Here is a 21,847-nt window from a genome sequence, read left to right as displayed (position 1 = left end):
CATTAGAGTCTTTATTAAAACATTAATATGGAGTCCATTCTTGCCAGTTTCATTTCCCTGGCTTGTATGGAGTAAAATTATGTGAGTTTCATTTGTTTTTTTTAGCCTGTATTTTAGACACATCTTTATGGTTTTATCTTTGAATCACCAGATTGAATTTGTGAAAGACCAACAAGAGGACATTACTGCAAAACTTCATTCAGATTATGTAGCACTGGAGGACCAGATTAAATGCCTTGGATTAGAGGTAAGGTTCTCGCTGCTAACTCTAAGTATACTGCTTCTGTTTCAGCAGTTTCAATAAAAAGTGATACCTTATCTCAAAGATGATCGTATTGTCCTCTGCAGAAATATCTTACTAGTTCTTCAGATACTCTGGTGGACATGGAGAGTATTCCAGAGGAAGTTTTGAATTCAGACTGCCCTTACCCAGAGCTGAAGGACTCCCTGATCCAGGCCTTCCTCTCCATGTCAGAAAGATATCAGAGCAGATTGCACAGCCTTCAAGAGCAGCTGCAAGGAACAGACAGGTAAGCCTGACGACTACAAATGTACAGCTTTGTTGCTTTTCATAACTCCAAGTGCTTACACATTGAATAAATGAGCTAATTGTTTGAATGTTGATTTTTGCAAGTAGAAAAGAAGTGAATGAGGACAATCCATCCTTTATCTTACTTTGTTTTGATAAAAAATAGGCTTTGATTTTCAGTCTTTCATTTTGATAAATACACACATAGGCAGATGTGAAAATGAAAGATTCAAAACTCAGAGGCAGTCACTTCAATCCCCAGAAGCAGGCTCTTGAACAAAGTCAAGTCTTCCTCGCCAGGAGTTTGATTATATGATTGTTTAAAGGCTACTTCACAATCAGATATTTAGTTCCATATGGCCGCTATATAGCTCTGTTTGCTTCTATGAATATTATGTAAATTATCATAATTTACTTTCGGAAATAAAGTGAAGTGAAATGAAAGAAGGCGAACACAGTGTCACAGTGTTATTTATTTTGCTTTATGATTGTGTTATTTCTGGGTTGTAATCTGTTCCAGGTTCTGTGGCTGGTCTCCGCATGACCATCTACGCTACCAGTTCACATTGCTGCAGTACACTCATGGCTTACCCAACCACAGAGCGCTCTGCATGGACATACTGCAAAGACTCTTCCCGGAGAAAAGTAGACGAGAGCTGGTCAGTACAAGGGCAAAGTGTTTTGAAGCGAAGGATAATGATTTAGTTCTTTATTAAATAGAAAAATGCTCTTGGTTTGAATCCCGATTTGGCCAAGGTCTTTCTCAGAGTTTGCATGTTCTCCCCATGATTGCATTGAGAGAATGGTTTTCTTCTCTTATGTGTTGGCCCTGTTCTACGCTGGTGACTGTGTAATCCACCAGGTATCTGCAACAGATAGACAGACGTGAACACACATCAATCAGCCTTGGCCTGGAACATATATGCTTACACCATGTTGTTAACAGTTTAGAGTACATTAACAGAGTGCACACACACACACACACACACACACACACACACACACACACACACACACACACACACACACACACACACACACACACACACACACACACACACACACACACACACACAAGTGATGTCAGTTTCTAAAGAATTTAAAGAATTCATTGGTTGATGAACAAGGAAAGGACAATAGTTGATTGTTGCCGCCGTACTTTGACTCTCCATCCAACACTCGCTTTAGAACAATCTCACATGGAAGCTACTTAGTGCACAGTCTGGTCTGATGGCCACTGAGCACATGAGCATTAAGGGCTTTGCTAAAGAGCTAGATTTATCCTGTGGGACACTTTCACACCCTGTATATTGATACACACAAACCCACAGACACCACTTCCCACCCTATAGCAGCTCTTTGGTGTGTGAGTCCCAGACTCCCTGATCAATATAGTACCCTGAACCCGAGCACAGACTGACACACAGATAAGCTTGGACAATGATCTGCCCAACACGCTGCAGGAAGTGCCATGTCACCCACTGTGGACTATTCGCTCACCCCGCAGCCTCGCATTGCCATGACGACCGCCAGCCTCTCACTCCTGTCGTCACCCACACCCAGAGACACCGTCCTTATATCAGTTCCAGCTGGGTGCTGCATTTAGAGCTGTGATCTTTTAGTGCAGGAGGGAGGCTGCCAGGAGGAGAGAGGTGTTTCTCAACAGTCTTTACTTCCCCAGAAACCGACCAAGAGATGATGTGCTGACTCTATTTAATTAACCTATTAGTCATTATTGAGACGGCTTGTGTGCAGTGAATAATCAGTGAGAGTTGCAGCTTGGTTTGCTGAAACCCCACTAATTAAGTGCATAAATGCTATTCTGCTATCACTGCTCGGAAAAAAAATCACCGGCGTTTTGCATTTTCTCTATCTGAATTCCAAATTAAGTAAACAAGTATGACAGTGATTAGTATCCAGTACGCTCAGATGCTTGTCCCCTCCTTGAAATGAGCTCTATGCAGGGAAATATTTGGCTCCATTTGATATAGAGTGAAAACATGGGTTCTGTCTGGCAGTAGTCTGCGTACAGCACATATTCCCCTGGCATTTTCTATGGGGGTGAAATAATTCCCATTACTCTTGTCAACACATAGGTTTAAATTCTATAGAACTTCAATTCCAAAATCATTTCCGTGGAGTAAATGTCATTGCTCTAAACTTTTTTTATGATGGCTGTTCCTGTTTGAACTGTACCTGCGCTGTAGTTCCATCTATGTGCAATCATTTCAGGATGATAGCATCGTTTTTCCATTGGTTTATCTCAAGCTGCTTCGTTTCATAGCCAGATAGCAGGTGTGACATATTACCACAGTTAAAGGCTGTTTGCAGTGTAACAATGTAAGAGCCTTGGTTATAAATCAGCTCCTATGCTCCTCTCGAAGCATTGCAGGAGCCACAGGTGTGAATATTTTTTCCTATTCTTTGGGGAAAGATTGAGAAGAATCATTTGAGAGGGAGCCATTCTTTTAAAAGTTTCACTTTATGCTTTGTGAAAATATTGCTTCTGTGAAATTTTCATTTCAGTTTCTTTCTCTGATCTTGCAGAGGAAAATATTAAATGGGCGGCATTTATATAGCTCTTTTCCAGTTTTAGCGACAAAGTCACATTCACCCATTCATTGATACAGTACCAATATGCTATATACTGCTGTATATAGAGCATATTTTTTGTCACACATTCACTTTCACACTATAAAGTAATAGCCATCATGGCGAATTTAGAGTTCAGTGTCTTTGGCGAGGACACTTCTGCATGTATACTGGAGGAGCTGGGGATTGAACTACCCACTGTCAAGTTAGTGGAGGACCCGCTCTACCTCCTGAGCCACAGCCGCCCCAAGAGCAGACATAAGGTTGGACTGGAGAGTTGCATTAGTGCCACTGACTTACTTTGTACTATTAATCCCAAAATATTGTGTCACAGCAAGTGTGTGGTAACGGTTTCTGTGTTCTTTTGGTGACCGCAAGTGGATCCAGTTTCTCAGTCAGACAGTGCCACTCCATCCAGCTTAATGTGGAGATCTCCCTCTGCTGGATGGGGCTCTTTATTCCCCATTACTCTTTCATGTACTCTTATAACAAACAGGAGGCCAGCAGGGTACCAGCAGGATTTCAGAGTAATACCCTCATTATATTTCACTCTGCAATAGTGGAAATAATTCATACATCTTACCTTTTTCAGACAATATCCAGGGAGTCGTTTTTATTTTCTCGTTTTATTTCCTTTGTACCGCTCACAGAGACAGCACTCTGCAGAGGGAATGTGGTTGCGGCAGCTGAACCAAGTGTCGTGCCACTTTAAGTGTGCACTGCAGACACGGTGCAGTAGATGTTTCCACCTACATTCTGTGGCCACAGTGCATCCTTGGTTGTGTGCGATCACAAATTGCATGTGGAGTGGAAACATGAAAACATGTAGACACAGTACTCGATCCCTTTTAACATGCATACAGAGCGAAGGGAAGGGGTAATGAAGGAGACGACAAGAGGAAGTGAAAGACAAAAGGGTGGATCTTTCCTCAAGTTCCAAAGTTGTGCATTAATAAACAGGATTTGCTTGAATGCTGCTGGCACTTCTGTATCGCTGGCAGGTCTGTCAGCTCACTCATTTTCAATAAAACCAGTCAGCCGTCTAATGCCTTCCCACCGTCAGTTAGCCGCTATTAGCCCATAGACGAATATCATTCCTTCTGTTCCAATGAAGCAGCCAAGTGATGCAGCCTCTGTGAGTGATGACACAATGATGAATGGATACAGGCAGCCCTCACACAGAAAATAACTGTTTTCCTCCAGGACATTGCACAGCCAGGAGAGAAGGAGCATTTTATAAACCGACTGGGCTACACCTGACATTGAGTATTCTCTGTGGTCCTGCTGCAACTATTATAGACAGTGTGCTGTGTCATGTAGTGTTTCTCTTTAAATGTCATCTGTTTGGCACAAACTTTGTTATTCACAGTAATATTTCAATTTTGCCATAATTAAGGATTTTAGTTAAATATGCATAAGAACAAGTAATAAATATGGTACTTAATTAATACATTAAGAAAAGCAATTGTGTCACTGCACGTGCAAATAACATCTTCTTCCTTCATGTTGTTCTTTCAGGTGGACCATGAACGTGTGTGGGACTGGCAGCGCTTCACCCAGGCACAGCTGAATGTCGTGACCCAGCAGCGGCAACGGGACCAGGAAGAGCTACTGGCCAGAGCCCTGGTCACATTGCAAGAGGCAACACATGCCCACCAGGAGGAGCTGGAGCACCACAGAGACCGTCAGAACCAGCAGGAGATCTGTTCAAATCTCAGGGAAAAGGTTAGTGCCTGCATAGGACCTCATCAGGAATTGTCACATATTCAGGGAAATTTCTCACATTATGAGATGGCACTTTTTTAACGTTGGAAATTATGCTGCAGATCTGTGTCTAAAACCCCAAAACAATCCCATTGGGAAGCATGTATATAACTTTCATATCTTACTTGCTATCAGCCATGACAGCCGGCCTGGTATTATTTTCACTCTATGTGTGTCATCATGGCAAAATGAGATGTGGTCCTGGAGACGTCTAACGTAGTGAGAAGTACCACAGCAGCACTTTTGAGTACTTTAATAGGTACTTTTATTTCTGTTGACAGGTTTTGTCACCATCATAGAGTCAAAACAGTGCAATATGCAGTCACAAAACTTTGCAGGTGTGTAAGTGAGATCAAAACAAAGACGAGTGTGGTCCAGCCATGAGTACTGCTCATGTGCATCGAGCTGGTTTCCTTTTCCCTTTAAAGAACATCTGGGGATGTTATATTTGCCGTGAGGGACGTTTGAGGCACCACACAGGCAGTGTCATCTGACTTTCTGCTTGTGTACAGTATATCTGCTGACGAGGCTGCATATTACACCCGGCCGCCTGACAGCATTGCTCGCTTTAGCTGCCACTTGGGATGGTCTGCGAATGCAGACAAGCTAATGAGGATGATCTTGCAAACATGATGCTGCTGTCTCTGAGGGGTGCTAGTTCACATTTCACACAACAAACAAGTAACTCATCTGAGCAAATGCCTGTGCTACTGATGTGGTGCCATGCAAATTGAATTTGCTTTTGCCCGTCAGTCCTTAAAGAGGCAGTGTACTGTGACTGATCAGATAACTAGACTGTCTTATGTACAGAATTAAATAACATGTCACCAACCCAGCATGCTGGTTTAGTTTTTTGCACTTTATTTGCATTTAATAATAATCTTAATCAATATATCTTTCTATTTGGGTGGCACAACAATGTGGTGGTTAGCACTGTCTCATGGCAAGAAGTCTCCTGGTTCAAATGTGTCCTGTGTCTGCGTACAGCTTCCTCCCACAGTCCAAAACCATGCAGATTGAGGTTAGGTTAATTTAAGTCCCTAAATTAATAGTAGATGAATGTGAGTGGATGAAATGGTTGTTTTTCTCTGAAAATGTGGGGTTGGAAAATAGAACGATTTTCCCATCCATTATCTATAGTGCTCCTCTCAGCCTGCAACACAGATTTAGTCTCTTGTCCTGAAACAATGACATCTGGACATATTATACTCTGGTGAATTTGGGATAAAAGCCTATGTTAGGTTAAAATTATTTCTTTGGGTATAGCAATTTAATTGTTAAATAATTACCATAAATTGTGCATATTCCACTGTATGTGAAGCAAGTTTATTGAAAATTAAGTTGGATACTAACAAACCAATAAGACCGTTTCCTGTGTCCCCATGTTGTAACAATGAAAACACAATATCCTTTTTATCTGTGTCACAATTAAATGTTCAAATGTTGCTTGGATAAACAATTTAAAAAAAAGATTAGACAGCCAGGTGGAATATGTCTTCAGGCATTGTCTGAAATTACGGGTCTCACACTATCAGCCCTCAGGCCAGACGTGACCTTTATTTTGTAGCAAGGCTGCAAAATTGTGGCTTAGAAAAATGGCTATTTATTTCACAATCTGTGTCCAACTGTGCAGCTTGTGAATGCAAACATTTAGAATAGCGTGACACCAAAATCTCTTTCTTCACAGCTAAAACAAATGATGATTACTGATCCATGGAGGTTAATGCATCCTGCCTTGTCTTCAAGGAGAAAGGCACCATATTCAAGGAGTGCCGTCTCAATTGGACTTAGTCTATTAAACGTGCAGAGGAGTCTGCTTGGTACCGGGGAGAAGAGAGAGAAGGGCACTGTTCTCATGTCTGGGGGGGAATATAGTTTAAATTTATTGCTAAAATCACTGAAGGTTATTATTCTTTTGTTCTTGTCCTCAAGCAGTCTCACTAGGAGAGAACATCTTGGCCAGTACCAAGATAACATTATTGTATTATTTATTACTGCCATAATTAGCTATCATTAAGTGTGTTACCACAGCAAAAATATGTTTTGCGGCACATTTGCTACAATACCTGAAAGTATTAAGCTCCTAGAATTTCAAATTGTCAGTTGGGACTTGCTAACTTTACTTTTCACGTTTACTGCTGAAAAATACATCACTTTTTTTTTTTTTAAATGATGGAAATGTTGTTCAAGGCAGCAGTATGTCTCTGCAGGCTCCTCTCAATGTAATTTGGAAAACACAAGGGGCCTTTGACTTTCCGTACTTTATGGTAAACCTGCAGTAGAACATGAACCCCACACCTCTGACTTTAGCAAACACATTTCTGAGTTTTGTTCTCACGGCTGTCTGAGCCAATCAAGAAAAATTAAATCACAGACCCTTTCATTCTCATGACTTTTCCACATCAGCATTTTTTTCCCTCTGGTTTATGAATTGCATGTGCACATATTTGCATTTTGCGCGTGGAGCCTCAGATGGATGCCTGTTTGCATCCAATTTTTCTTCCCACTGCCTTTATCACCGCAGCACAGCAGCACAGTGGGGAGACAAGATGGATTTTCCTCCTGTTGCATCGGCTTCTTTAACGCTTTGTTTTCTGCAGCTGCTCCCTATGACCCCAGCATCTCTCCTGACTCCTTTGTGAGTCATTCACCCCTCTTCACATCTAATTTCGACGCTCTACATCTCATTCTTATTTTATTATATTACTGTGTAGAATAATATTATGTTGTTAAAGTCTAGTGCAATGTACCATGGGTCACCTGAGAGTATCAAAATGTGAAGATTTTTTTTTTATTTTATAGATTTTAATAGAGGCCCTCATCTTTATCCATATTTCTGCAGCAGTTTACTTTCATTTATTTGACCTTTTTTATTCTGTACAGTATATTTCATTCACAGCATAGTGATTTGAAACATGGGGGTTGAAATCACCCCCCACAATCGCCCTGCTGTATATAGTCCATAAAGCCTGATAGATTGTTTCTTGTGCCTGTTAAAGTAACATAATAGAATAATCATGAACTTCAACAAAACCATTTCAGAAATTGAACTTATACCCATGCATGGCAGGAATATTTTTGTAATTTTTTTTAAATATTAAATTCATTAATTATACCAAGCAAAAATGTTTTCACTCTCATGCCACGTCTGCAGACACATGGGGGATGTGATCATCCACATCAAAACCAGTCCCAATGCCAGAATTATATCCTCATTTTAGCACCACACATAACACTCTCTAAGCCAGGCTTGCCAAGACATGTATTTACAATTTTTATATGGAAATGGGACCTATTAACTTGTGAATATTTTATAGAAAGCAAAACATAAAATACAATAGCACAACATGCTGTTAATGTAAAAATTAATATTTAATTTTTACATGAGAGCGCTCACAGTACAAGTCAATTCCTGATTTCATTGTTCGCACTATAGACTGGTCTTTTTTTTAAAATATTTTCCTTTTATATGATCTGTTGTTGACGTAGCATGAATTGCTAAGGCGGGGGGGGGGGACATTTAGTCTCCACTGGTGATAAAACATATTTCAGCAGTGGCAGGGATATAATAACCACAGTGAAGTTAAGTAATAAAGTCCAGACTATGCAGCGAAGGGAGTCTCTCTCTCCCACAGAAAACACTGCTCCTGGAAAGGAAGGAATGCAAATGAAGTAATGCATTTCATTCTATTAAATTGTTACATAGGAAATCTAAGAGAGTTAATTAAATATAAGCACACCACTATGGTATGATGAATAATGCGTACTTTGATTGTGAACATCTCAATTATCTAGGAGACCCCCCCCAAATTAAAATGATGTATGTTAAATTACTGAAAATAGGGGCTCTTTAGAATAAAAGAGAAATATTTGAAATAACAAAAGCTAAATAACAGTTGAAATAGTTACCTTAAAACAATCCTCTAATTTATTTATATGAAATGTATGAAATGAAATGAAGTAAAATAACATTCACATTATGTAACTGATAGTGTTAAACATCCAGTTTATAATTCCCTCAAAAGAAAGTATTTGAATGTGCCACTAAAGGGGAAGTTTAGCTCATCCGTTAGGGCTGTGGGAGTTTCTTAGCCAATAAATCCTGGAACCACTGGTCTGGATGATGCTTCAATACAATGACATAAATGGACCAATCTAATAACTAGAATGACACTCTGAGTGCATAACTCTGCCAAGGCCCAACAGTCTGCTAATTATACCACATTTATATTCACTAGATCCAGATTTTTTATTTGAATCTGAAACAAACTGCACACACTCATAAATATCAGTCCGCTAAACATGTCAGATTTTTTAATTAAGATCATTTAATAATTGTCATAGAAATCATTTAAACTGTTGAAAAGATTATTTAAAAAATTCCTGGATCCACCTCCTGAACTGGATCCAAACCAGAATTTACTGTGTTCCTCCTTCACCCTCCTTGTCATGCTAATCCATCCAGTAGTTTTGCGTAATCCGGATAACAAAAAAAAATACCTTGGCAAAGATAAAGACGCTCTTGCATCAGCTTAAACCAATGGAAACTGATTTAAGCTACAATATTTTAAATAGATTCTTGTAAAAGACTGCTGCGGTATAGGCAGTAAATCACTTACTTGTTGTATTTCCTAGTTGTGATCGTGCAAATAACCTCCCTCCATACCTCATCTTCTCCGTGCCTCCATGGTTTCACATGAGAGCAGACTATATTGGAAGATTTATCTTGGTCAGCGCTGGTCTGGTTTTTGACCTCATTAGGGAGGGAGGCTGTGTGCTTGCCTGTCCACTCAGCTTTCTTCTGAGGGACGTGTAGTTGGAGGAAATGCAGGGTAATTGATTTCAGAGTTATCTCGTACCCTTCTGTTTGGGAAAGGGCAAGAGACTGTTAGACAGTTCACAGCTTCTCCTAGAGAACCTCCGATTGGCCATGCAAGGATGACTGGCAAGGATCCTGGACCCAGACGGCAGATCATACTGATCATGCAGCAGTGGTTCAGTTTCAGGAGGCTCCAGGTGATGCGCAGGAAATGCAGAGGGTGTGTATTGTCAAAGGAAAAAATCAAATGGATGATTAATATGACGAGTTAACATTTCATGCATGAGACGTGGCTTATTTTATTCCCATTTATCACTGAGAGACAGACGCTTCTTTTCAAATCATCAGCTGTTTGTTCTGTGGTGTTCTGGCGGCTGTAATTAGCTGGCATTGTTCTGGGTGTTACTCCTCATTCCAGCCTTTCATTCTGTCCTTGCTTTCATTTTGCCTCCCACTTATAGCTCACTCCCAGGCATCTTTGATGAGAGACTGTGTTTTTCCACATGAGTAAATAAAGCCTGGAGGGATGGCACATTGTTCCAGGATGCTCAGGTGGGGAAGAGATGAGCCGACCAACAGGAAAGATGACATAACCATCGAAAGAAGAAAAGTTTTCATAAGATGGGGTTTTTCTTTTCCTTGCGAGGGCTCATTTTTCATTTCCTGCTCTCCAGAGTACTTTGACATATAAAGAGCACTATCACATGTGAACTTATGCTGACTTGATCTCCTTTCCTGCAGTATTCTCTGGAGGCACTGGGTGTTTGCACATCCCCTGTCGCTAAGTGTTAGCGACTAACAAGAACAGCTCTTCATCCCTCTGGTGGCCAAACGGACGAGGCTGATTTGAGTTGGGCCACGCAGTTTCTTTCAGCTGACAACTCTCTGAGAAAGTAATTGCCCACAGACTAGCATGGAGTATGTAGGAGTTTTTCTTCTGATGTACCTTCTTATTGTTCCGTGAAAATGTAAAGATAATTGCACGCTTTCATTTTTCCTCGTCTCCCTTAATGGACAGTAGTTCTTGTCCCTTTAAAGCCTCAGTAGATTGCATGTGTCATTAATGCCACTCAGTAGAGAGGCCGCTCTTATGGATGAGTGGCGCTGCTCTTATAAATACACCTCCCGTCCTCGTCTGTTTGCTGCTCTAATTCACAGCAACGATTCTGGTTTAAGATTTGTAGAGTTTCACTCATCTGTTACATCGCTCAGGTTTGTCATTAAATGACCAAATGAAAGATGGCGGACGCTGCAACCACCCCACCCCCCTGACAGAAGACATCACTGAAACTGTACAGTTACATTAACAAAAGGATTGGAGGCGGGCTGCAGTGTGCAGATAAAAAGGCTATTATTCTTTTGTTATTCTGACATCTCTGCAGTCTTTTCTGTGCTGCCACGGGGGAAAAACAAAAACAGGATGGTATCCCATTTCTAGCTGCACTCACTGAAAATGAGATTCCAGTGACAAATTACTGCAGACTGTACATAATGAGCATTTTATTCCCTTTGTGCTCCACCAAAATGCTTTTCATCTCCGCTGAAAACCAGAAAGACATACAAAATACATTCAGCAATCATTATGGATCTCACTTTTCTCACAGCGAGCGAAGCTTTAAAGATTCGTTACCCTGTGTGACCTGACTTTGCAAATGAACTTCTCTTTATATGACTGTGGAAAAAAACGAAACCAAGAAAGTGTTATCTGTCACATGTTTGTATGTCGCAAAGTATGTGCTTCCCATGACCCGCCCACTCCAGTACTCATGGTTTGACTACATCAAACATGCAGGTATCTTATCTTCAGCACACCCAAGCTTGACGGATGGTTTTATTATGTAAGTACCTGTTTTTTTCTGTATTTACAAAAAAGAAAAAAACAAGGCATCTCTCATATGACATAAAGGTCTTGTTTTGGTTACATGACATTGTATAAGGCTGAATTGCCACTGACCAGTGGAGATATAACAATTATTTTTGAAATTTTAAACCTATTTCTTGTCCTTCACCCACTTGATAAGCCTTATCCTCATCTGTTTACTCTACAATCATTTACCTTTTAATGTTTCCTGTAGATTGACACAAGATTATACACTGTGCTATGGGGGTTATAGGGACATTTCTGAGCATATAGAGAATATTTAACATTAAGTCTTTTCATTAACCTTCTCAATAGTATGAAAAGAATGAATTTAAAGATAATGTGACTCATAATATAGGCTGTCTTCATCTAAACTCAAAATATGGTCTACCCAGGAGAAAAATACGAATAAATTAACAGCTAAAAAAATATGAGTAAAGTATATCATTTTGAAAAACAAACAAAATATATCTGCAGGAAAGGCCCCACACCAGAATCGAACTGGAGACAGTGAAACTTCTCCAGTTCATATATATATATACATGTATATATATATATATATATATATATACATGTATATATACAATTTATGAAAAAGCATCTTATAATTAATAAGATTTCATTTACTATTTAAATGTAAAGTTAGTCTTTATTTTCCCAGGGAGAATATTATAGGTATTAAACAGGTAAATTAAAAATTAAGCCTAAACACACATGGAATATAACATAAGCATTGCTCAACATAAGCATTGCCGATGTCTCTAAAATGGTTTGTTCCATACACTATAAGTTTTATTCCCTTTGTCCGAAATGTAATGTAGCAAGAAAACAGGCATGATTTCAATCTATATTGAAATGTAAATGTGTTGATGAGGTTTATATAGTTCTGATGTTTTGCCTGAGGGACACAGCAGTAGTCAATAGAATGATCAATGTGACCTTTCACAATCACAGGTTCATTTAGCATGAGGCAGTAATAGAATCAATACCAACATGTACAGGTGTACATGGCATTTTAACACAATTCAAAGGAAAGAGCAGCAGATGTACAAGGAAACTGTAAAAGCATGGGTGTAGCTGCACAGACAATAATGTCCCCATGGTTTCTCAGTCATTGCTCATTATTCAGGTTCAGGTTAGTCCTCTTGTCACAAAAATCACATATTGAGCTGTGTTTCAGGAAAACAGATCCGCTAAACACCTGCATTCTAGAGCATTTTGATTTCTAATGAAGACACATGTTATATCTGCAGCTTGAACGCTGTCAAACTTGAATAGAGGCTTGATTGTTTTAGTAATAATAATAATAAAAATAATACACTTTATTTATACAGCACTTTTCAAAACAAAGGTACAAAGTTAAAACAAGATAAAATATGACATGTGAAATGTGAAACAAAACAGTCAATAATTCAATATTAAAAACAAACAAGACCCCCAACAATAATATATGATTTATAGTAACTGGAATTAATACAAATCTTTCCTAAAAAGATGCGTTTTGAGAAGTGATTTAAAAGATGTCACTGAATCTGCAAGCCTCAAATCCTCTCTCAAACACACACCTGCTGCTTTTTGTTCGGCGAGGATGAGTGAGGATGAGCGACTTGATGATACCACTGGTGCTGATGTGTTTGAGACCATGTTAATTTGCAGTTTGGTCCTTCGGGGATTCCTAAGCTCTCATCTGATATAGATCTGTGAGTCCACCCGGCTGAAATGCAACACTTAAAATACCCGGCTCGCCACAGAGAGGCTGCTGCATTACCAACCTGCCACTCACTCATCGACTCCCTGGCAAATGTTGGGTGTTGGGGCCGTATGTGTGTGCATGTGTGTTTGGACTCGTTTTTTTGTTACCACTGTAGGACCTTTTCCAACATGAGGACCAGTAGACTGGGACCAAAACTTGGTCATTTCTGGTTAGGCTGTCCACACTGAATGGCAGTCAATGTAACGTCCTAGTAAGATAGCCGATAGCTGCACAAACCTTTTGTGTGTGTGTAAAAGAGCTGAACATAATTTTAGAACAGTTGTAGAAACCTTGCGAAGGGATCATACCAACCACAATACTCATCAACATGCTGATGCTCAGTAATCAATACTACATTATTACAATACTACGTTATTCCTTGAGTATTGAGTACTCATGGGTCAGACCACACCCACTCTGCCTTCATTTTGATCTCGATTACACACCACTTTTGTAACTTAAGCCGTTTCTCTCCCCAGGCTGTGAGACTACTAAGCTCTTCTTCTGTACACTCCACCATGACAGAAGTTTGTTATTACTTATTATTATTTATTCATATATATAGCTTTTGTTTTTTAATGAGTAGCGTTATAAACAATCTTGTGTTGCTTAAGGATAATTAAAGTGAATCTTGAATCTTGTCCACAAACCCATAAACAGCTGCTCTGGACTGTCCCTCTGGTGGTTCCTGATATAATAGGTATCTCAGGACAGACGTTTCGCTATGATGACACAATCACACACATTCAACGCTCTTGCAGCTAGAAAATATTTGTCTGTGTTCTGTCAGGACATCCATATGATAACTGTACTTTCAGAATTTACGTAGGGTTTACAAATAGTTTCATAAGTGCCCTTCTATCCCAACTGGATAATGCTAGTGACAAAAACATCCATCCATTTGCTTTTTTTCATTATAAGCTGACTTTTTGGAGATGCATCTTTGCTGAGTACATTTAAACTAAACGTTAATGCTCAGAATCTTTTCAGTGTAAAGGCTGGATGGGAATGAAGGTGAAAATTTGTCTGTTTTACTCGACTCTTTGGGATTTTTTAGCTGATGCATAAGGACAACATTCTCCTCACAAGAATAAGTGCTGCGTGTTACAGGGCTGAGACACACAGACTTTCATTATGAATCAATGCTTTAACAGGTCCTGAGGTCATCTAACACAAAGTGTGAAAGGCAGCTGTGACACCTCTAAAAGTTCATGCCACATCTTGACACCATGGCACTGGGGCTCAGCTGGTTGTCCCCCAGTGAAAGATTCTTTCAAGACAGCCGTTAATGTACAATAATCTGTGTTCTGTGTTCTCCCTGATGTGTATTTGTGTGTATTTGTGTGTGTGTGTGTGTGTGTTTGTAGCTGCAGCGGTGGCGGGCCCAGCAGGAGGAGGTGGCGAAGCTGGAGGCAGCTATAGCTGATCGACAACAAGCAGAGGAAGAAGCGAGGTTAAAGAGGGAGCAGGAGAAGGTGGCCACCATCAGGTCACAGCAGAAAGCAAAAGTAATGTTGTCTTCATCGCACCCATCACAAAGTGTCAACCTCATCGTTTGGCAATTATGCATACAATTGTGTGCAAGCTAAAAGCTGTGTCTCACTCTAATACATGATTCCATGTATCGGATTTCAATTTTTTGGAAAAATAACATGTTATGATAAAGCCATTTCAGTTAATACATTATTACCTCCGTCAAGGAGGTTATGTTTTTGTTTTCCGTCTGTTTGTTGATTGTAAGCAGGTTTACGCAAAATATACCTTACAGATTTCCATGAAATGTTGCAGAACGTAGGCCCAGACAGAATTATTTACATTTTCGCATGGATCCAAACAAAGGGGAAGATCCAGGAATTGTGTTTTTTTGACATTTAAATAAGGGATTAATAAATAGTATTGATTAAATGAATCAGGCATGTTTAGGGGACTGAAATCTATGAGTTTGTGCAGTTTAGTGCGGCTTTATTAAATGTAAGAGAACTGGTGGGCCTTGGTGAAGGTATGCACTCTATTTAGTTTCTAGTTGTAGAAGGGATATGACAGCAAATGTCCTCTCTAATTGACAGATGGCTTTTTTTGTTCTTTGCTTTAGACCCCTAGATTCTATTTGTAACTTATCTTCTGCATAACACTTTATTATTTTGAGGGGAAAACAAGATACAGTTATATTAAATTACCTGCTCAACCAAAAACCCAGGGCTGTCCCCAGCAGGAATCACCTTATATATCATAACATGGAGAATATGTACTCTATAGATGGTTTATGTTTACATGGATGTTAAAGGTATTCTGGGAAAATAGCCTAAAAAGTAAAAAAAAAAAGAAGTAAAAAAGAAGTAAGAGACATACTGGCTCAGCACTCAGCAATCATCTAGCAATGGCTTCACAGAAAAAACTCCACGATAGCAAATAATTCACTCCATAATAGCAAATAAAATATGGCACATCAGCCCACGCTAAGACCTTTTGGTGCCGGTACAAATAAGTGACTGCTCACAGAAAAGTTGATGCCGACTGTGAACAAATTCAAATCACTTGAATGTGTTGGATAATAAAAACATATTTTCATTTGTGACACCGGGAGCTGTGTCTAAAATAAAACCTGCTGCTGTATCATAAAGATTCAGTTTAAATTAGATAAAATGACACTGGCTACAAGTTGATAATCATTTTTGGCTTCACTGTTTTAAGTAATTAATTGTGGATGGAGGTCAAACTGAGAGCAAACATTGTTGCAATGTTATATTTTGAAAACTAATTTAGTTATTGTCCTCATAGGTACAACTACACCAGAATGCAGTGTTTGTGTGTGTGTGTCTGTGTGTGTGTGTGTCTGACTGTTTAATTAACTCTCCCCTCAGGGGTCTGCCAGCAGATCATGGGCGTCCTGAGACACTGATTAATGACAGCATTTAGGTTGCATTGCATTCCATATAATTTAGCACAATAGCCAGACATTGAAATATCATCTCATTCCTTCTAGTTACACTTATCTGATTACCACTCTGTCACAATCAATAGGACATGTCATTAAGCATTTGTTGTTGTTTTCCTTCAGGTCAGGCAGTTTTATTTAAAGCAGGAGAAGAGGAGGGAGGAGCTGGAGCACAGGGATCAAGAGAGACTCGCTAATCTGAGGAGCGTCATGGAGGAGCAGGCGAGGAAAGATAAAGAGAGGTGAGTGTTGCAACATGGGACCTTGAGTATTGTAGTGTTGATGTTATGTCCCATCACCAATCATTTACTTTGTAACAATTACTTTTTTTGCTTATGGGCTCACTGGTGTGTCACAAAAACATATTTCTCATTTGTATCCATACATCCAGTATCAGCCTTACTAAAGTCTTGTGATGTAACAACAATGATACAATTATTTGCAGTGCACTCCACTGATTATACATGTCAAAATCAATCTAGTTGTCAAGTCAAGTCAAAGTTTATTTATATAGCACATTTAAAACAACTACAGTGGACCAAAGTGCTCAACAGGCTTAAAATATGAAAATAATATATATATATAATTATATATAATATATAAGCAGGGAACAAAGAATATTCGCCTAGACAAATAAATCCTGTCCGTCAGGTACAACTGAATCCAATTTAGGGAGTTGGAGTTTTCTATGACTGCACACAGTATGAGACGTGATAATAGGATCTTATGATTGACAGTGTCAGGTCTAAAAGCACCAAAACCGCAGAGTTCCCTGAATCAACGGTTAACAGAAGAACTGAAGAAGAGCTGTTTTAGTACTACGGGGTAATCTAAAACCAGATTGAAACTGTTGATAGAAGCAGTTGTGGCTTTTTTCTAATCGGAGAAAACAACCAAGACTATGTAATCATTGTCTCAGTTTGGCTTGAGGACCCACATGTTTGCAGCAACAAGCAACGTTTTAAAGATGTGGGCGTTTCTAATCTGCCCATCATGAGCCACCTAACTTTATGGAAGTGCAATGCTAAACAGCTGAAATATTCTTCTAACTGAAATGCCGAACAAGGGAGATTGATCACCTTGCATTCAAACACCTCCTGGATTACACTGAATATCACAGATTTATTACGTAAAAATGTATTTAAGGGCTGAATTTCTACTTAAACTCCTCCACATAGGTGCCTGTCATCATTATGAAACACTCAGGAAATATAGATAGAGTGCCGGTGTCTCTGTGTACTTTGCTCAGTCTTGTCCTTTCTACCTCTTAAGTGCAACACACTTGAAACTTTCAACCAGAAACATTGTTATGCAGTCTGATGTGAAGTTACCCTTGAAGAATAAATTCTTCTTGGGGAATAAAAAATCTCCCATTTGGTTTGATTTGCTGAGTATTTCTCTGCAGAGACTGCAGTTAATACCATATAACAGTGTTGACTTTGGCTGTGAGAGCGAACTCTGGCAGGAATGAGAATGAAGAATCATGAGAGGCTGGGAGAGCGATAAAAACAGATGATGGGAAAGGAGCTATTCTCCGGCAGCTCCATAAAACCCCTCCACAGCCCCGGAGCCATGCAGTGTCAGGAGCAATAGAAAAATGTTGGTTGTGGTTGTGGCAGAGAGAGGAAGAGCAAAGGGGCTGTTTAAGGTCTGACGTCCACATCTCCTCTCCATCCAGGGTGCAGTTTAGGGCAGACATGTTGCAGCGGCGAGCGGAGGAGAGAGAGGCTCGGGAGCTTGAGCATCAGAGAGAAGAAGAGGAGAAGCAGAATCGTCTGGAAGCTCTCAGAAACCAGGTGGATCATTATCTGCTCTTTCTGCCACTCTAATTCGCTCTTGTTAGTTGAAATGACCCACCAGGGAAGACTTGGACTCATCCTCGTCTGAGATGAGGCAGCACTGCCACCTTATGGCAGACATAAGGTATATTATCACTATTTATTAAATGCTTTTTTCCCCTGTTCATCTCAGGTTGGGGTGGTGGCAGAGGCGGACCCAGAGAGGATGATGGCAGATACTGAGGCTTGGAGGAGTCGACTCTTGAATGTAAAGGAATGCGAGCTCCAGAGGCCTCTCTACAGTATTAACACATACACAGACACACAGGTGAGACGTCTCCAAAAAAATCTCCACAGTTGCATGATTGTTTGCCCCCGAACCCCGTACCTTTGCCCCACATCGCATGATACTACAAGGCCTCTCCCTCCCCCCCCGCTCCTCTTGAGCATAGCCAGTCGTTTATGTTTCGTTTCATCCTGGGTGCAGCGGAGCAATGACCCGTGCAGTGGGAGAAATTATGCAAGCTGGGCAAACAATCTTTGTCCTCATCCCACAGACCTGTGAACATAGCCTTGATCTCAAGCTCACCAAGTCAGTCAGTGCACTGTTGAGACAGTTTGTCAGGTGTTGTTACCACTGCAGAGAGCAGGTTAGAGTGTCGTTATTGTGTAACACCGGCAATGACTAATGATTGTCAAACTGGGATCATCTACCAAACCATGAAGGATTAGTGATTCATCTTGTTTTCAAGAATTGAATGTGTAGTAAACCATAAAAACAAACAATGGTAACCTTGAGGGTGTGATCTAGAGTGAAACAGCTGGAAATGTATGATTTACTGTGTTTTTTTACATTTGTTTTCCAGATTGTGTCTGATCCGAGAGTGCGGGTTGAGCAGGCGCTCCGGGAGGCGGGTCTGCACCAGAGCCTGTACGCCAAAGAGGTTCTGTCTGTTATACAGCCCCCAAAGCCACCTCGCCGAGACACTAAATCCGTGATCAAATTCTGACCAAGGACTTGAACAATGTCGCACCAAACTAAGCATTATGTGATTATATATATTACATTTCACTGAGATGAATGTGTAAGTATATTCACTGTTCACACAGTTGAGCTGTACAAAGTAAAACTTGCACCTACAGTATTGACCACCACACGACACAGTGCAATTAACATTGTCAACTTTTATTGTTTTTATTTAGTTTTAGTTTTATACTCTACAGAACCCATTGAGAAATACAGTATCACAGACTTTTTCATAGTCATAATAAACATATATATATCCAACACATTGAGATGACTTTCCTGCACATTTATCAATGTTTATTCACCTCTTAGGTCACCTTCTTTAACTTTGCATTTGCATAAACAAGCTTATATTGCACAATCTTTACTCTGAGTATTTAATAACACGTTCACAACTGAATTTAAATTATAGGAATGTCCCTTTACTCTTCTCATATTTTAAGTGAAAATCACTAAGGAATACAAGTGCTTCTCATCTAATGAGCATATAATGGGGGAAAAAACTCTCTAAGAGACTACAAACCAATTTGATGATTTTTATTCCAAATGTTCAAATCATTTGGAATAAAATCAACTCGAGGAAAATTCAAGAGTCAAGTATGAAAATCAACGTACAGAAGACCATTATTTTGAAAATCACAGTTTCCATACATAAGCACCAAAGTATTCAAATCAAAAAATACAATAAATACTTATATTCATACATAACTTCATATTTTAGCATATTTATATCATCAAAGAAATCTTAATAGTTTATAAAATAAGTGTCTAATACACATATTAACATGTTATACAGTACAGTTTATACATTAATATATACATATCCACATGTCAGTCAAAGCTTTATACATGTTTTGGGGAATGCTGGGGTGGGGGAGGCAGACGTCTCAGTCAATGAGTCCCAGGCGTTTCTTGATGTAGTGGGACACTAAGACTTGAGGTCTCTGCTGGTACTCCGTCAGCACATCATGAGTGGAGGTGATCTGGTCTCCCTCGAAGCGGTTCAGCAACGTAACACAGATCACAGCCGCTGGAGAGAAAAATGAAATCTTTCAGTGTGAGCCGTGAGACGTTAAGATGTGACATGTCCCTATTCCTTAAATCTATTTTCTTCAAATGATGATATCATTGTTTTGACCAATATCAAATTAGGCTAATTAAAGAAAGTTCTTTCTGTGAGAATATGTGTTTAAAGTCCCCAATGAGTCGCTCCACTGTACACAATGTTCTACGTTTTATAACAAAAAAACAATACCTTTGAGACCACAGACGCGGCACATGGCAGCGAATACAGTGGACTCCATTTCAATATTCCTCACTCCGGCCTCGTACGCTTTCCTCAGATACTCCAGTTTTTCAGCGTGAGAGAAGGAGCACAGCGCCCCGTCCAGTCGGCCTTGACCTGGAGAGACACAATACAGGAAGCTGTCAATACCACATGTGTGTCACCTGCAGAGATTGTTTCCTGTGCTGTTAAGGGAATACCAAATATGAGCATTGCATATTGTTTGTACCTTCGTAGAAGTCGCTGGTGCACATGGTGTTTCCGATCACTGATGGAAATTTTTGCAGCTCGGAGGAGCACTGCAGAAGATCTTTGGCCACCCCCTCGTCCAGCTCAGTGCTCCTGGTGATGACTTTACCCAGAACCACCTGCTCAAACTGGGCACGGAAGGAGTAGTCCACCGCTTTGTCTGTGATCACCACGGTCCCTGGAGCCAGACCTGGAGACGACAGGGCGAAGAAATTAGTCTTGTATGAAAGTTTAAGCCAACTTCTAACCTTTCACCTTTAACACACACAAAATAAAACAAGTTCTTACCGACTCCACCGGATGTTCCGAGGCGAAAGAGGACCACATCACGACACTGGGCATGGTGCAGCAGTTTGATGAGCTCGTGCAGCATGATGGAGATGGAGGGGACGCCCATTCCATGCTGTTATACGTACAGTGGATGGAAAAAGTTAAAAAATCCACTACACAATTATTACTTACAGCAGTAATTTAACATTTGAATGACTTTCCACTTCAGCAATTTATGTCCTCTAGTGTAAGAACTGGTTATGGAGCACTTACACTTATCGACAGCACTGGTCCCACTTTGTACATGCAGTAGCGATCAGTGCCCTCACAGATATCTCTGATTTCCTCTGGGTTTCCTGGCAGCTGCAGCTCCTGGTGGATGAACTGGGCGAAGGCTTTCATGCGGTTCGCGCTGCCACCAACACACACAAACTGTGGGAAACAGAAAGAGAGAAAGGACATTGTTGAATTTTGTTTCCTGGGTTTCCCCAAATTCGGTTTTCTTCTCAATCTGACCCTTATTTCACGAACCTTAATGTCTCCAAACATTTCTGGAAGGTTGTGAGTCTTGTTGCTCAAGCTGAAGTGGTAGAGAATATCCTCCTCCATGCTCTCCAAGTAGGGATTTTTCACCTGGACGTGTTGTCTTCGAAAACAATTTAGTGCTTGATATTAATACATGGACACGAGCTTAAGTGAATCCAAAATCTGGACGTAAAGTATGCTCTGAATTGACATTCAAACACGATGACATGAGGCACATGTTGATGGAAAATGTTTTTTAAGAGCAAAAAATAAGAAAAAGTCTTTCAGATACTCACTTGATATACTCATTGTGCTCACTCCCCATACAGTTCAGTAAAATCGGTGCCATGATTGCAGGAGACGATTTGAAACCAAGGAAAGTCTTCAAAGTTGCTCTGGTGTTAAAACCTCCAAATGTTCGCTGCTGCTCGTCGCTGAGATTCGAATAAGAGTTGTTTGA

General features: G+C 40.1%; 2 protein-coding genes across 2 annotated transcripts in view; one reads left to right on the top strand and one right to left on the bottom strand.

Annotated features, from left to right (window-relative positions):
• LOC118119929 (coiled-coil domain-containing protein 148) overlaps positions 1 to 19,416 on the top strand; it is a 26,803-nt gene extending 7,387 nt beyond the window's left edge. Inside the window, exons 6-14 of the mRNA XM_035174420.2 lie at positions 152 to 247; positions 349 to 530; positions 1,050 to 1,188; positions 4,640 to 4,846; positions 14,686 to 14,826; positions 16,377 to 16,495; positions 17,932 to 18,049; positions 18,225 to 18,359; positions 18,898 to 19,416. Coding sequence (XP_035030311.2) covers positions 152 to 247; positions 349 to 530; positions 1,050 to 1,188; positions 4,640 to 4,846; positions 14,686 to 14,826; positions 16,377 to 16,495; positions 17,932 to 18,049; positions 18,225 to 18,359; positions 18,898 to 19,041 — 1,281 coding nt within the window. The 3' untranslated portion in view covers positions 19,042 to 19,416. The remainder of the gene's footprint in view (positions 1 to 151; positions 248 to 348; positions 531 to 1,049; positions 1,189 to 4,639; positions 4,847 to 14,685; positions 14,827 to 16,376; positions 16,496 to 17,931; positions 18,050 to 18,224; positions 18,360 to 18,897) is intronic.
• Positions 19,202 to 21,847, bottom strand: upp2 (uridine phosphorylase 2). Its single transcript, XM_035174423.2, has 7 exons — positions 21,684 to 21,847; positions 21,394 to 21,508; positions 21,136 to 21,294; positions 20,881 to 20,995; positions 20,573 to 20,782; positions 20,314 to 20,460; positions 19,202 to 20,088 (listed from the first exon to the last, which is right to left on the bottom strand). Exons 1-7 carry the CDS (start codon positions 21,734 to 21,736, stop codon positions 19,946 to 19,948), a joined length of 942 nt encoding a protein of 313 aa, XP_035030314.1. The 5' UTR covers positions 21,737 to 21,847; the 3' UTR covers positions 19,202 to 19,945.

Source organism: Hippoglossus stenolepis, chromosome 13, assembly GCF_022539355.2.
Source record: "Hippoglossus stenolepis isolate QCI-W04-F060 chromosome 13, HSTE1.2, whole genome shotgun sequence".
NCBI classification, from domain to species: Eukaryota; Metazoa; Chordata; class Actinopteri; order Pleuronectiformes; family Pleuronectidae; genus Hippoglossus; species Hippoglossus stenolepis.
Note: the sequence above shows the minus strand (reverse complement) of the source record. Positions and strands in the feature narration are given on the sequence as shown.